The sequence below is a fragment of the Capra hircus genome, chromosome 12 (genome assembly GCF_001704415.2).
Source record: "Capra hircus breed San Clemente chromosome 12, ASM170441v1, whole genome shotgun sequence".
Lineage (NCBI taxonomy): Eukaryota > Metazoa > Chordata > Mammalia > Artiodactyla > Bovidae > Capra > Capra hircus.
The window spans coordinates 67505973-67522016 of record NC_030819.1 but is presented as its reverse complement, the minus strand read 5'-3'; the positions used below and the strand labels follow the sequence as shown (position 1 = coordinate 67522016).

The 16044-nt window shown below is 43.8% G+C and overlaps 1 protein-coding gene across 2 annotated transcripts in view; it reads left to right on the top strand.

Moving 5' to 3' along the window:
• Positions 1–16044, top strand: part of PHF11 (PHD finger protein 11) — a 33123-nt gene that overhangs the window by 11771 nt on the left and 5308 nt on the right. Inside the window, exons 3-8 of one of the 2 annotated variants that reach the window (XM_018056741.1) lie at positions 3619–3726; positions 8282–8415; positions 12959–12993; positions 13191–13262; positions 14818–14861; positions 15592–15774. In XM_018056741.1, coding sequence (XP_017912230.1) covers positions 3619–3726; positions 8282–8415; positions 12959–12993; positions 13191–13262; positions 14818–14861; positions 15592–15774 — 576 coding nt within the window. The remainder of the gene's footprint in view (positions 1–3618; positions 3727–8281; positions 8416–12958; positions 12994–13190; positions 13263–14817; positions 14862–15591; positions 15775–16044) is intronic. The other variant, XM_018056742.1, reaches the window with a different exon arrangement.

The following is a 16044-nucleotide window of genomic DNA, read 5'->3' as shown; positions in this document are numbered from 1 at the left end:
GATATTTACATAATCACAATGTAACCATCAAAATCAGGGATTTAGCGTTAATATATGACTATCACCTGATCCTCAGACCACTCAGGTTTCAGGTTCAAGTGTCCTAATAACTTGCTTTATAACAGAAGATTCTGTTATGTTTGGTTTTCATGTCTCAAGTTTTCTCCTTTTAATTTGTTACTATAAGATATGTGCTTGTTTATTTTCTGCTGTTAAGCCATTTTGAGAATAACACTATTTGATTGTGATGTTTATCCTAATATACTCTTAATGTTCATTTTCTATTTTTAGTTAACTTTGCTGGTATAATTTACATTAAAAAGCACTCATTTTAAACGTACAGTTCAGAGAGTATTAATTCACGTATTTGCCAATGTAACCGCTACCACCATCAAGATGTAGAACATTTCTATTACCCCAGAAGGTTCTCTCATGCCTCCTTGTAACCACTTCCCCCCAGCCCCAGCACCTCTAGGTTGAGCCTGTCTTTCCATCTCGTATGAAAGGAAGCAGTGTGTATGCTTTGTGTCTGGCATCTTTTGCTCATTAACAGTCTTTGGAGATTCTTCCATGGTGTTTCGCATATCTGTATTTTGTACCTTTTTATTTCTGCATAGTATTCCATTGTATGGATCTATCGTAATTTTTTTATTGTCTGTTGATAGACATAGGTATTATTTCCATTGTGGGGCTATGCTATGTGCTGTGCTCAGTTGCTTCAGTCGTGTCCGTCTCTTTGCAACCCCATGGACTGTAGCCCGCCAGGCTCCTCTGTCCATGGGATTCTCCAGGCAAGAATACTGGAGTGGGTCGCCATGCCCTCCTCAGGGGATCTTACCAGCCCAGGGACAGTACCTGCTTCTCTTGTGTCTCCTTCATTAGCAGGTGGGTCTTTTACCACCAGCACCACCTGGGGATTTTAAGATAACTCTGCTGTGAACATCTGAATGTGTGTCTTCATGTAGACATGCTTTTTGTGTATTATATCACTGGTTTGTTTTTTTTAGATTCCACATATAAGTGATGACATGTACTATCTGTCTTTGACTTATTTCACTAAGCATAATACCCTCCACATCCATCCATGTTGTTGCAAATGGCAAAATTTCATTCTTTTTTATGGCTGAATAGTATTCCATTGTGTGTTTATGTGTGTGTGTGTGTATACCTACTAAACATACACATACATGCATACATATATGTGTGTATATATATAGGAGCTTCCCTGGTGGCTCAGACGGTAAAGAATCTGCCCGCAGTGTGAGAGACTCGAGTTTGATCCATGAATCTGGAAGATCCCCTGGAGAAGGGATCTTCTGAAGTGGCTACCCACTCCAGTATTCGTGCTTGGAGAATCCCACGGACAGAGAAGCCTGGCAGGCTACAGTCCATGGGGCCACAAAGAGACACACCGCACATCTTTATTACCCGTTCATCTGTTGATGGACACGCAGTCTGCTTCCATACTTTGGCTATTGTAAATAATACTGTTATGAACATTGTGGTACATGCATCTTGTTGAATTAGTGCTTTCATTTTCTTTGGATGCATACCCAGGAGTGGAATTACTGGATCATATGATAGTTCTATTTTCAGTTTTTTTTGAGGAACCTCCATATTGTTTTCCATAGCAGCTGCACCAACTTACATTCCCACCATCCGTGCACAGGGTTCCCTTTTCCCAACATCGTCACTAACATTTGTGTGCAGTCTCCTTGATGACAGCCATTCTGACAGATGTGAGGTGACATCTCTTTCAGGTTTTCATTTGCCCTTCTCTGATGATCCGTGATATTGAGCATCTTTTCATGTGCCTTTTGGCCATCTGCATGTCTTCTTTGGAAAAATATCCATTCAGATCTTCTGCTCATCTTTTAATCAGGTTATTTTTTGATCTTCAGTTTTATGAGCTGTTTGTATATTAACCCCTTACTGGTCATTATCATATACAAATATTTTCTCCCACTCAATAGGTTGTCTTTCTGTCTTATTGATGGTTTGTTGATGCAAAAGCTTTTAAGGTTAATTAGGTCCCATTTGTTTATTTTTGTTTATATTTTCCTTGCATTTGGAGATAAAAAAGAATATTGCCCGTGTTTTCTTCTAGGAGTTTTATGGTGCCCCATCTTGCACTTAGGTCTTTAATCCATTTTGAATTTATTTTTGTGGATGATGAGAATATGTTCAAATTTCATTTTTTAACGTGTTGATGTCCAATTTTCCCATCACTGCTTATTGAAGAGACTGTCTTTTCTCCATTGTATATTCTTGCCTTCTTTAAATGTGGACATACGCTTTTATTTCTTGGGTGAATACCTAGAAGAGGAATGCTGGGTCATAAAATAAGTGTATGTTTAACTTTAAAGGTGACTGCATTATTTTACACTTCTACCAACAATGTGTAAGCCTTTCATTCGCTCCATACCTGCACTGACACTTGGCTATTTTTCAGTCTTTTTAATTCTAACCAATCTGGTGAGTGTGTATTGCTTTCTCATTGTAGCTGTGGCTGTGGGTTACCGATTTTGAGCATCTTTTCATGTGCTTATTCACCATTTGTAACTCTTCTTCTCTGAAGTGTCTGTCCAGATCTTTTGGCCATTTTTAATTGTATTGTCTTATTGAGTGGCAACAGTTTTTCCGATATCCTAGATATAAGTTTTTTGTCAGATATATGAATTGCAAATATTTTCTCCCAATTTCTGGCTTGCCTTTCTTTTTTCTTAGCAATGTCTTTCAAAGAGCAAAAACTTTTAATTTTGATGAATTCCAACTTGATAACTTTAAAAAATATTTATCTATTTACTTGGCTGTGTTGAGTCTTGGTTGCAACATGTGGAGCCTTTTTTTGCAGCTCACGGGCTTAGCTGCTCCATGGCATGTGGTATCTTAGTTCCCTGACCAGGGTCGATCCCTGTCCTCTCATGTCCTCTGCGTTGGAAGGTGGATTCTTAACCACTGGACCACCAGGGAAGTCCCAAGCAACTTGACACCTTTTTTATAGTTTCTGCTTTTATTAGAAATCTTCGCCTTGTCAGGTCAGAATGTTTTTCTTATGTTTTCCATGCACTTTATGATGTAAGTATACTGTAACGTTGGTCTTTCATTAGGAAGTAGTTTGGATTCTTTTGGTCTCAAGAAGCTCTTAGAAACTAGAGCCAACCTGAATACACAAGAGGCTTTGTAGTGAGGTGCAGGGCCACTGTGTGGCTCCTGAAGGCAGGTCCAGAGTTGCAGCCAAGAAACAGCTGAGAAGCCCTTAGGAACCTGGGATGTCCTGTCTGGCCCTCATTTTTTGTTTTCCCTCTCTCAATAGACTGACTTTCTCTTCTCTGACCATGAGCCTCAGAGCCTATTTAACTTTCCTAGAATAGGAACTTTGGTTGGCCCAGCTTGGGATCTGGGCCTTGACCAAGTCCGGTTAGGCAGTGTGAAACATGCCCAGGGATCAGGACTCTTCCCAGAGAAAAGCTGGCTGGCTTGAGGTCTGCTCACACACCCCAAAAGGTTGTCAGCTTCCATTCCTGATGAACACTTTTTTGGTACCATTTTCTGACTTGTAGCTCTCAACATTTCTTTGTACATAATCTGGATTGTTTTTCTTTTCCCAATCTGCAGCTGTATTCCTCTGCACTTGTGGAATGTGAGGACTGTGATCCATCTAATAATGATAGAAATTTTGATGTGGAATCAGTAAAGAAAGAAATCAAGAGAGGAAGGAAGTTGGTAAGTATGAATCATTTTCTCAGAAAGATGAACAGACGCTTGGGGATGCCTTCAAAAGAAAGTCTGTTTGATTAATAAAGCAGGGATACAGACGTATCTTGGAGAGCTGAAAAAGGAGGATCTGTATTGGAAACTTATATTCAGTTGAATATATTAATATTTTAAAATAAGCTACAATGTGTTTCATCAGCAAAAAGTATCAATAGATAAGGAGTCAGAATGCTTTGGCTAAAAGAAGGAACTCCAGCTGAGACTGGCTGTTAAAAAAAAGAACGCTCATTTTCTCACTTAGCCCAAGGAAAAACTGGCTTCAGAGTTGGTTGATTCAGGGGCTCAATGACATCATCAAGGGCCTATCATCCTTTCCACCCTGCTGTCCACAGCATCAGCTGGTCCCTTGGTGATCCTAGGGTGGCCACAGGCAGCTGCTGAAGCATCAGGTTTTCGTCTTCCTGTCTATAAAAAGTTATTCCCCAAGCATGGCCTAAGAGCCCTCCTGAAAGCTGAGTTAGGCCATATTTCTCTTTCTGCACCAGTTGCTAGAGGTGACCATACATAATCAGGATCTACCCTTGAAGCTGGGGTCAGCTCCTTGGGAACGAAGCACCCTGGGTAGTTACCCTCCCGGGGCTGCTACAGGAGACTCCCCCAGTGACAGCACCCTTCACAGCTTAGTCAGCAGTGCAGCAACCATAAGCACTGACACGCTCAGCACCACCACAACCCACAGTCAGCTTAGTGATCCAGAGCAAACTCTTTCAGTCCTTGTGCGATGTCAGCATATACGGGGGCAGTTTCCGCAGCACCTGATGTACTTTGAGATGTGCCTGCTCTGGGCGCTCAGTGAGCAGGCAGCTCAGCACAGCTGGGGCTCAGGAAGCCTTCCGCGCTGGGGGTGGGGGTGAAAATGAAGGCAGGGAATTCCAGAGAGAGAGGACAGGGTGTGCAAAAGCTTATGGAAGGCCAGAAAGAAGATGCGACGTGTTCATAGAACCACAAGCATAAGACTCTCCCTGGCATTCTCTTTACTGTCCTCACAGAATTACATAGATGTAATAGAAGGTGTGAGGCCGTTCCCTTGCCCTTAGATAGTGAGTTGACTCTGGTTTTCGCTGGAACAACAAAGCCGTAGTAAACGTCTTTGTGCATTACCCTTATGTGCTGGTGTGAGGGGTACTGTACGGCACAGTCCTAGAAACCACTGAGTCAGAGAGAATTCCCTTTAAAAGCTTTGAAACGTGCTGACAAAATGACCCCCAGGAAGACTGTACCACTTTATACGTCTGGTCTTAGTGGATGAAAGAGCGCTTCTCCCAGTCCTAGACAAAAATGAGTGTCGCAGACCTTGTTGATTTTTGCCAGTCTCACCAAGTTCTACATTGTGTTTCCCTGACCCCTGGAGAGGTTGACCATTTCCCCTCCTTGCATTTTCCTCCCCCACCCCTTCATATCAGTGTCCCCTCTTTCTACTTGATTATTCCCGTCAGCATATAAACATGATCAACAGATCATGTCATCTTTTTAAAAAAAATCCTCCCTCATACGCCAAAAGCTGGTCAGTTACAGGGTCACTTGTCTGACTTAGGTGACCTTCCGGCAGGACCCTCACACACTGGTCCCTGCCCTGCGTCTTGCAGCACTTCCTTCTTCTCACGTCCGGGCACACTCTGCTGGGATGTCTTACCTTTCAGGCTGCTTCTTCCCAGGTGCCTGGGCTGTTTTTCCTCCTCCGCTCACCCTCTGTGGTTTGGAGTGCCCGAGGCCCTGGCCTGGGCTCCTTCATCAATCTAAACATCCTTCCTCCATGACCTCATCCAGTTCCCGTGGCTTCAGGACCACTCTTATCCCTGGACTCTCTTATCTCCAGCCCTGAAGACCAGCCTGACATACTTACCTGGATGTCTAATTGCATCTCCCGTTAAACTGGCCCAGAAAAAAATAGTTCCACCCCCTGCACATTCCTGCACACGGTCCATCCACACCTGTCCGCTTCTCCTCTGCAAACAGCAGGTCGCTTGTCCGCCATCATCTGCTCCGCAGCCCCAGCCCAGCATCCAGCCCATCGGTGTCACCCTATAGACCTTGCGCCCTCCTCTTCTCTCTCACCACCACCCATCCACCAGGGTGGGGTCTGACCCCGCTCTCTCGACGGTTGCTGAACACTGCGGGTGCCCATCCCGCTTTCTCCCTCCCAGCCCATCCTCCACACAGCTGCCAGAACAGTGTCTTTATGCGCCAGTTTATGCTCCCCTTGCACGAAGATGAAACTGCAGCTCATCACTGTGGTTCATAAGGCCCCTATGTCAAGCCCTCAATTACCCCCTGGATCTTAGTTCACACTCTCCCCCTTGCCTCCTCTCTGTTCCAGCAACACTACTCGTCCCTCTTGTAAGCTGGCCAGTATGGAAGCTCATTCCTGTCACAAGAACACAAGGCCTTCTGCTGACAATGTCCTTACCTCTGCTTTGATGTAGACTAGGAGCTTATGATGTCACGCCCTTAGGGAGGCCTTGTGTATCACTGACCACCCAGTTTGAAGTAGGGAACCAGACACTGTATCACGTGGCCTTAATTCTCTACAAAGCATATGTCATTGTTTTAAAGTTGGCTTTATTTGATCATTGTCTGTCTCCACCACAAAGTTTACTTCATAATGGCAAGTACCTTATCCACTCCGGTTTCCCCTGTCCTATAAGAGAGCTTGCCAGGTCAACAGCTACTCTGTGGACTTTCAGTGAGTCAGTGTTTATTGTTGTTCAGTTGCTAAGACATGTCTGACTCTGTGACCCCATGAATTGCACACCAGGCTCCTCTCTCCTCCACTATCTCCTAGAGTTTGCTCAGATTCATGTCCATTAAGTTGATGATGCCATCCAACCACCTCATCCTCTGTCGTCCCCTTCTCCTCCTGCCCTCAATCTTTCCCAGCATCAGGGTCTTTTCCAATGAGTCAGCTCTTCGCATCAGGTGGCCAAAGTATTGGAGTTTCAGCTTTAGCATCAGTCCTTCCAATGAATATTCAGGGTTGATTTCCTTTAGGATTGACTGGTTTGATCTCCTTGCTGTCCCAGGGACTCTCAAGAATCTTCTCCAGTACTACAATTCAAAATCATCAGTTCTTCAGCACTCAGCCTTCTTTTTTGGTCCAGCTGCCACACCTGTACATGGCTACTGGAAAAAACCATGGTTTTGACTATGTGAACCTTTGTCGGCAAAGTAATGTCTCTGCTTTTTAATATGCTGTCTAGCTTTGTCATAGCTTTCCTTCCAAGGAGCAAGCGTCTTCTAATTTGATGTTTATTAGCTGATTGTATTTCTGGTGTGATTTGCCTCTTCCCGTTTTTCTGTGGGTTAGTAGATTCTTAACCCATTATCAACTAGGCAGCCAACAGTCTTCCTTTCTTCTTTTTATGGCATCTTATCACCTTAAAGGCGGCGCTTACATTCTCTTACGTAGTCAGATCAGTCTTTTCTTTGTGGCTTCTGAGTTTCCTGCCTTGCTTAGACAGCCTTCCTCACCTCAGTGCTATACTTTTTTCTTCTTTCTCATATTTTCCAGATTTCAGTACGTTTTTAAAAATAACCTATTTTTTATATAAAGCCTTATTCCACATGAAATTTATTGAGAAATATATCGTGAGGTAGGGATCTTCCTCTTACTTCTTTTCTATACATCTAGTTAGATGCCCCCCCCCCAACAGTAAATGGTCCTTCTTTGTACTCTGACTTCACATCCGGCCTTCCGCACAATCTAATTGCTCTCCCATATTTGCATTTTGTTTATTTAGACAGTTTGTGCTGCTCTTGGGATACTGTGTGAGCTTTCTCCTGTTTTGCTAGGTGGTTACCTTGAGCTTGTACTTCGTGCAGCCAGAGTGTGATATAAACCAGCCTTGGTCATGGCTCGGATTCCCGCAAACAGTTAGGTTTCTGACCTTCTAGCCATCTCTACCCCACCCTCCTATCAGGCCAACAGACTAATACAGAGGCAAGAGATCAAATGAACTGAAGTAAGGAAAAAACTTACTCTTCAGAAGCTTTTTTATGTTTGTTTTTTTTTACATTTGTGGCCTTTCTGCATAGATGCCAAAGAGGTTTCCCTTCCTTTCTCTCATGTCTCCTCAGTCAAGCGTCTGTAAGACACGTGCTGTTATCCCCAGGGGAGAATGCAGGTCTAGGAGAGGGGAGGGGGCCTGCTCGAGATCGCACAGCTGTTAGGGCACCCCCTGGAGCTGCCCTTGGCCACAGGCTCAGTGTCACCGGCAGAACCTCTTGCCTAGAGCCTGGCAGTGTTGCCAGCCCTGCTTTTTAGAAATCTCTTAAAGAGAGGGGACAGGAGTTTTCTGCTTTTAATCAGATCATTACAAAAACATTCCAGTTAGCTGAGGTGGTGCTGAGATTCCAAAACGAGCAGCCAGATGTCGGGACCCAATGTTTGTAACTGAGGACATGAGGGCAGCCAGCTTAAAAATAGCACTTGATGACCTCTTGCCTTTTAATTTTTATAAAAATCTGAAAAAGCAGGTGTTTACTCAGTAAATCTCCTTTTCTGTAGAAATGCACATTTTGTGGGAAAAAAGGAGCCACCGTGGGATGCGACTTAAAATCCTGTTTCAAGAATTACCACTTTTTCTGTGCCAAGAATGACCACGCAGTTCTGCAAGCTGATGGACATAGAGGAATTTATAAGTATTTAATAAAACTGTTTTTTTAAAGCCATATTTGGGGAAAGGGTGGATTGGAATATGGAATGGTTAGAGTAAGAGAAGATTTTTTAAAGCTAGTTCTATACAAATTGTTTCCAAGTAGGAATGTGGTTTGGGAGATGCCCAGTTAGGAACCTGACTTCAGAAGACCATCCCTGGCTTCCCAGGTGGCTCAGTGGTAAAGAACCCACCTGCCAGTGTATGAATGTGGGTTCAGTCTCTGGGTCAGAAAGATCCCCTGAAGGAGGGCATGGCACCCACTCCAGTATTCTTGCCTGGAGAAAGAATCCCACGGACAAGAGGGCCTGGCAGGCTACAGTCCATGGAGTCGCAAAGAGGTGAACACGACTTAGCGACTAAACAGCAACAATAGTCACAGGAAGGAAAGAAGCAAGGTTGGCTCTGTCTGGAGTTTGCTCTCCCTGTATCGTGTCTTTCCTGGTAGAAAGTGCTGCTTGTCATAGGGGCGCTAGTGACCTAACAGTTGGCCACGAGGCTGGGAACCAGTTCTCACTCGCGCTTGTCTGCAAACAGAAGGGAGCCTTCTTAGTCACAGGTCCCCGCTATGCCCATCTTGTCTCCAAATGGATGCATTTTCCCACTAATGTCACCACCCTCTTCAGTATAAACAGCCTCTGAAAATGATAAACTAGGCAGCAAGTTATCAGACATCAAGTCCTTGAAGAAAAACTTGTTTTGGCTTTGAAATCCTGCTCCTTGTCTTTAAATAATTCTGTCATGTTAATTTTTATGCAGTGAGGCGTATTTCAAGTCTACTACAAGTGTATTTGTTTTACCCGGAGAAACTTGATCTTCCTTCTGATGAAAGATGTCAGTTAAGTCATTATACAGTTTAGTCAGAGGAAATCAGTAAGCCAGTTGTTAATTGATTCAGGTCATTTTAAGTGAACTCTTTCATACATAGATGTGGTCTAGAATATGTTATATAAAGGTGAAGAAAGTTATATAATGGTCTTAACAGTTTTGACCTTTTTAATGTTATGAGATGGAATAAAACAGAAACTGATGGTCTAGCGTGGACAAGCCAGGGAGACACTTGTCACTTCTTTGGGGCATGTGAACAGATTCTGATCGAACCATTTTCTTTATTTTCGCTGTGCTGGGTCTTCGTGGCTGCACACAGGCTTTCTCTAGTTGTGACGGTGGGGGGCCACTCTCGAGTTGCTGAGAGGGCTTCTCTTTGCGGTGGCCTCTTGTTGCAAAGCTCGGGCCCTGGGTACGCGGGCTCTAGAGCACAGGCCCAGCAGTTGTGGTGCACAAGCTTAGCTGCCCCTCAGCATGCGGACTCTTCCAGGACCAGGGATCGAACATGTGTTCCCTGCATCGGCAGGTGAATTCTTTATCACTGGACCACCAAGGAAGTCCTGGACATTTCCAAGTTCAGTGAGATATGTACATTTTTTTCAGTCATGGTGTCTGAATAATAGGATCAGTGCTGAGAGGATTATTATTTTATCATTGGATATAGTTGATTTACAGTGGTGTGTTAGTTCCAGGTGTACAGCAAAGTGAGTCAGCTCAGACTTTCTCAGATTCTTTCTCCTTACAGGTTGTTACATAATACTAAGCAGAGTTCCCTGTGTTATACAGTAGGTCCTTGCTGATTATCTGTTTTATATATAGTAGTATATATATGCTAATCCCAAACTCCTAATTTATCCCTCCCAGAGGGTTACTGTTAATACAATTTTTATAAGATCGATTACATTCCTAAATGATATTTTAAAATTCCATATGGAGGGTAGACTTGCCCCCCCAATTTTATCAAAATCTTCCAACACTATTTTATTACTTTATTAACCATTTACTTTTTGCCAGGAATACTTCAAAGTACTTTGCAAAGGTTAATTCATTTAAAACTCATATAATAGCCCAGTAAGGTAGATACTGTTATTCCCGTACTATTATGAGGAGACTGAGGCCCTGAGGGACAGTCATTTGTACCCAGGCCACACTTTTGGCAAGTAGCAAGGCTGGGCTAAAGGGCTCCAGAGACTTTGCTCTTTGCCACCACATCCTCTTTAAGCTTAGGGGTCATATATGCTAACATATGGGCAAACCTAACATTCCAAGAAATTTAAAATAATTTATAATTTGATATCTGATTTTACAAGTTCCATAGGTATTTTCTTGCTTGAGACTAGACAGGAAATGTATGAATATGTTAATTTTATATTCTTTCTATATTTGATATACGGAGAAACCCACGGGTTGTAATATTCTACTTCACTTTTATTACTTAACCTTCCCAAAGAGCTTGTTTTATTATGACTTCTCCAAAGTCCTGAAACACCCACTGTGAAAGACTATTATTAGCAGAGCTACAAGGTCAAACAAAAAGAACTTCCTGCTATACCTTAAAGTCTGAAAAAATACTGATCATATATTAGAACCACTGAAGAGAGACTCCATAAAGTAATCCTTTTTGTCATAGTTTTTATCAAGTATTAGGCTTCCCTGGTGGCTCAGGCAGTAAAGAATCTGCCTGCAATGCAGGAGACCCAGGTTTGATCCCTGGGTCAGGAAGATCCCCTGGAGAAGGGAATGTCTACCTGCTCCAGTATTCTTGCCTGGAGAATTCCATGGACAGAGGAGCCTGGCGGGCTGTGGTCCATGGGGTCGCAAAGAGTCAGACACAACTGAGCGACTGACACTATCAAGTATCAGGTGAACTTTCCTTGATTTTTTTATTGAACTGAAACATTCAGAGTGCCTGTCACGCACAAGACCCCTTGTTAGGTGCTATGATGTAAAGAGGAACAAGACATGGACTAAACCCGTCACCTCATAGGAGGACCAGGTCAGAACTAAGCCTGTGGCAGGATGGGACTTGCATGCAGCTGGCTTGGCCTTCAGTTGGTAATTGTTGAAAATGGGTGGGGGCATGGGAGTTCATCACATCTCCTCCACTTCTCTCTGTTTGAAATTTTCCATAAAAAATTAAGTATACCTGGCAAACAAAAGTGCTCGGAGATACCAGAATCTGAAGGATGAGATTAATATTGATTGGGGATGGAGGGTGGTTTGCTGGGAGAACTGCATGGAGGAGCGGGCACTGGTATAGGTAAGATGGGAAGAATTCATATTCTCCTAGGCTCGGGGGACCCTGCATCTGGAGGTCAGCACCTTAAAGACACAGATCTGGGGGCAAAGGAGGAACAAAGGCTGCAGAAAAAAAAATGGAGCCAGAGCAGCTCCTTCACTCAGAGCACTCCTCCACTGCAGCTTCACTTCTTCCTTCTCTTCTATGGCTGATCAGTTCCAGGCTTGTGCAGCTCAAATCAAAGATCTGGGGGCGATGCCTGTGGAGTTAGAAAGCGCCTCGCCCCGCAGATCGCTGCGTGCAGTCTGCGGCCTCAGTCTCTGGTCTCTTTCTGGCCGCGCCTGGTCTTCGCTGCTGCGTAGGCTCTTCCCTGGCTGTGCGGAGCGCGGGCTTCTGGCAGTGGCTCTTCTTGTTGTGGAGCACGGGCTCTGGGGGCGTGGGCTCAGCAGCTGGAGCACGTGGGCTGGGGGATGCTGGCTTAGATGTCCTATGGCATGTGGGGTCTTCCTGGACCAGGAATTAAACCCATGTCCCCTGCAATGGCAGGTGGTTTCTTACACACTGGACCACTAGGGAAGTCCAATTTTGTGCTTATTGTGGAGAAGCGGCAGAACTTTGTATAGTCAGATGAAAATGTGTGCCTTAGCTGCTGGATTGCTCGGGATCTTTATACAGTAAAATCCCACTGACTCCTATGTAATAAGCATATTGTTTGAAATATGTCATCAGCACTCACCCCTGCAGAGAGCACGTTGACGGTCCATGTGGTTCAAGGGCACCGGGGACGCTGGTATGGGCTCCATCTGCACTTGATGTGCATCAATCGTGAACGCAGGCTTGAGCGGCGATTTTTTGTTTGGGGTTTTTTTCCTTGGCCGTGCTACGTAGCATGCAGAATCTGAGTTTCTTGACCAGGGATCAAACCCTCACCTCCTGCGTTGGGAGCGCAGAGTCCTAACCACTCGACACCCAGGGATAGTCCCAGCAGTTCTGTTCTTAATAATTCTATTTATTTATTTTTGGCCCTGCTGCATCATCATCGCCGCAGGGTCATTTCTCCAGTTGTGGCAAGCGGGGGCTTCTCACTGTGCTGGCTTCTCTCGTTGCAGAGTACAGACTGTAGGGCAAGCAGGCCGCAGCAGCTGGGGCCCAGGGGCCTGAAACTGCGGCTCCCAGGCTCTACAGCACAGGCTTAAGTTCTGGCGCACACGGGCTTAGCTGTTCCAAGGCCATGTGGGGTCTTCCTGGATCAGAAATCAAACCCGTGTCTCCTGGATTGGCAGGCAGATTCTTTACCACTGAGTCACCAGGGAAGCCCAGCAATTTTGTTTTTAAAATAAATACTTAGGGTTAAGCCCTCATGAAAAACAGGTTAGTTCCCTTTTAAGTTACAAAGCAACAGGCATAATACTTGAAAAGTGTAAGTCAAAATATCTGACTTTCTGAAATTTCATGTTTTCAGAGTGTTTTGCCAACAACATGCTGTCCCTCAAAATGGTAAGTATCTAAAATTCAGTGTTGTGAGTTTAAAAAAGGTAAACGTTTAGGTAAGACATGGAATAACCTGATGTACTGGCCTCAGTAAGTTAAAATACAAGTGTTTGAGTTAAAATGTTAAAATACTTTTAAAATTAAGTTGTTGGTCCCTGTGCAGTGTGCAGTATATAATGGACTAAATTTCTCTTTGTAACTAGATCTACCATTGATGAAGCCTTTGCCTGGTGTCTTCCATTCTCACTACAGTGAACAGACCAAACCAAGACACGGTAAAAGCTGTGGGTTTTATGACTATTCGTCTTCTAACTGCTACTGCTAAGTCACTTCAGTCGTGCCCGACTCTGTGCAACCCCATAGACGGCAGCCCACCAGGCTCCCCTGCCCCTGGGATTCTCCAGGCAAGAACACTGGAGTGGGTTGCCATTTCCTTCTCCAATGCATGAACGTGAAAAGTGAGAGTGAAGTCGCTCAGTCGTGTCCGACTCTTAGCGACCCCATGGACTGCAGCCTACCAGGCTCCTCCATCCATGGGATTTTCCAGGCAAGAGTACTGGAGTGGGTGCCATTGCCTTCTCCGATTCATCTTATAAAATGACTGTCAATTTTCAGTAGATAAAATTGACAAAAGTGCTGTATGTTCTCTGAATGCAGTTTCCCTAAGAATGCATGATCAGCATTTCTGTTCTGAGGCCAGTTGGGTCCTGGCTGCCTAGAGTTAAGTAGCCTTTGTGTACTGCTGGAACAGCCGTCTTGCCAACACTTACCTGGAATGCTGTCTGCATGGGAGTCAGCCCTCTCGGGTGAAGGCTTAGTTCCCTGTCCTGCCAGCTGCACTGTGTGGTGTTAAGCAATGCTCTTTCAACCAAAGAGCTACCCTCATTCTTCAACCATCAGCCTTTCAACTTATCAGATATACTGTAAAAAATACTGCTGTCAATCAATGTTTATTGACAGGAAAAGATGACCATAATGTATTTCAAAAAGAAAATTGTAACACCATTTGTAATGAATCCTTTCCCTGGATGAAACCATCTTTTTTTTAAAATTCTTCCAAAAGTGTTCTGTGTATACAAACATACACTGTACTTTGCTTTTTTCACTTCATGTATCTTAGAGATTCTTCCCTGTCAGTGGCTGTGAGTAGATCTTACTTCATTTTTTAAAATAGGCTTCATCGTCTTCCACTGTGTATCTTACTCAGTTGTATAGCTGAACCACTTGTTTCCAGCTTTTTCTATCACATTAAATACTGTAGTTAACCTTCTTCTGGAATCATCCTTGTGCAGGTATGTAACAGTACTGTTTGACTTCCTGTAAGTAGATAGCTAGGTCAAAGCGTATGGAGAGTGAAACTCTGGGTTAACTGTTGGCTAGTTATCTTCTAGAGGCCACACCAGCAGTACACACAATGACCCAAATCCTTGCAAACTTTATATATTAAACATCTTCATCTTAATCTGACCAGTGAAAAATTCTGTTTTCCTCTGCATATCTTTACTTTGGGTGAAATTGAGTGTATTTCCCTTACTTTTGATTAGTTACATCTGTTGTCCTATGACCTAATTTGTTTTTCTGTTTAATGAAGCCTCTTCTCCAGAGCTCCCCATTTGCCCATTTTTCTACCTAAGCTGCCTTTTTCATATTGATTTATATGGTCTTTTTATATTTTAAAATTTGCCCTTTTGGCGTTTGTTTTGCAGACATTTAGTCTTAAGTCTGACATACCCAAGTTTGACTTTGTACACTTTATGCAGTCAAGCATTAGTCTTTTCCTTTACGAATTCCAACGTCTACATAGTTTGTGTTTTTCACCCTACTTTTCAGGAGTGAAAAGAAAAAGAGGAAGACGTAAACGACATCATGTACAGGTAATTTGACTTCATTTTATTACAGCTTTAATTTTCTCCAGTCTTTTTTTAAACCATTCTGAATTTTGGGTGACACAATGATAGATGATAAGATGAATATGAAAGAGAAGTCAGATGTGTCTTGGGTGTCCAAGCACATAACCTCCAGGAGGTGACCATCCCATGGTTCCTGTAATACGTGCCCTGGTACCAAATCAGTGAGGATCTGAGCCCACATGGTACAGTGGAACATCCTTACCTAGCCAAGTATTTCCCAGCTACAGGATCCATATTTGCCCTAATACATGACTCATAATTTTCTGATTCCTGTTATGGGTAAAGCATATGAAAATGTTTTGGGGATTTGCATTAGCTCATATAAGCTAAATTAATATGAGCCAGCAGCCTTCGCCTCTCACCCTTTATACAAGAGGGGCTTGTTACACCTCTTAAGGTTTTGTTAGACAACACAAAAATACATTTGATGTTTATGCCTACAGACATGACTTTCACCATAGGCATATCACTGAATTTGATAAAACTTCTCACTTTATGCAATACAGTAAGTCCCTACATATGAACCTTCAAGTTGCACCCTTTCAAAGATGTGAGCATGTCCAGTCACATAAGCTGGTTTACTTGTCTGGCGCACACTGTCACCTGTGTGCAGCCTCTACAGGCGCTGGTTCTGTTGTGCACTTCACAGTACTACAGAGACTACAGTAGTACAGTGTCTCTATTTCGAGCACAGGACCCGAACGTAGGACGGCACACGAAGGCTGCAGCAGCCGTTCAGAATGCAGTCCAGTGCTGCGCTGTCGCCTGTGATGAGAAACAGAGAGCTCCTATCCAGACAACACTGGACCGCTTTCTCAAGAGGGTAGATAGAATTGAACCCAGCAAGGAGCCAGAACCTGTGCCGTCAACCTCAGGCGTGAGTGAAGCTGCAGCTTGCCCTCACCTCCTACTGCTGCCGGCCCTTCAGCTCTAGACCGTCTCCCACCTCCTCTCCCTTCTCCAGTCAGTAACTCTTCCTTTCACTCGGCCAGCCCCTGTATACCAGCTGTTATTCTGTACTACTGTACTTTTCAAGGTACTGTACTGTAATATTAAAAATGTTTCTTTGGTGTGTTCTGTATTATTTTTGTGGAAAGTATTATACACCTATTACAGTACTGTATAGCCGATTGTGTTAGTTGGGTAC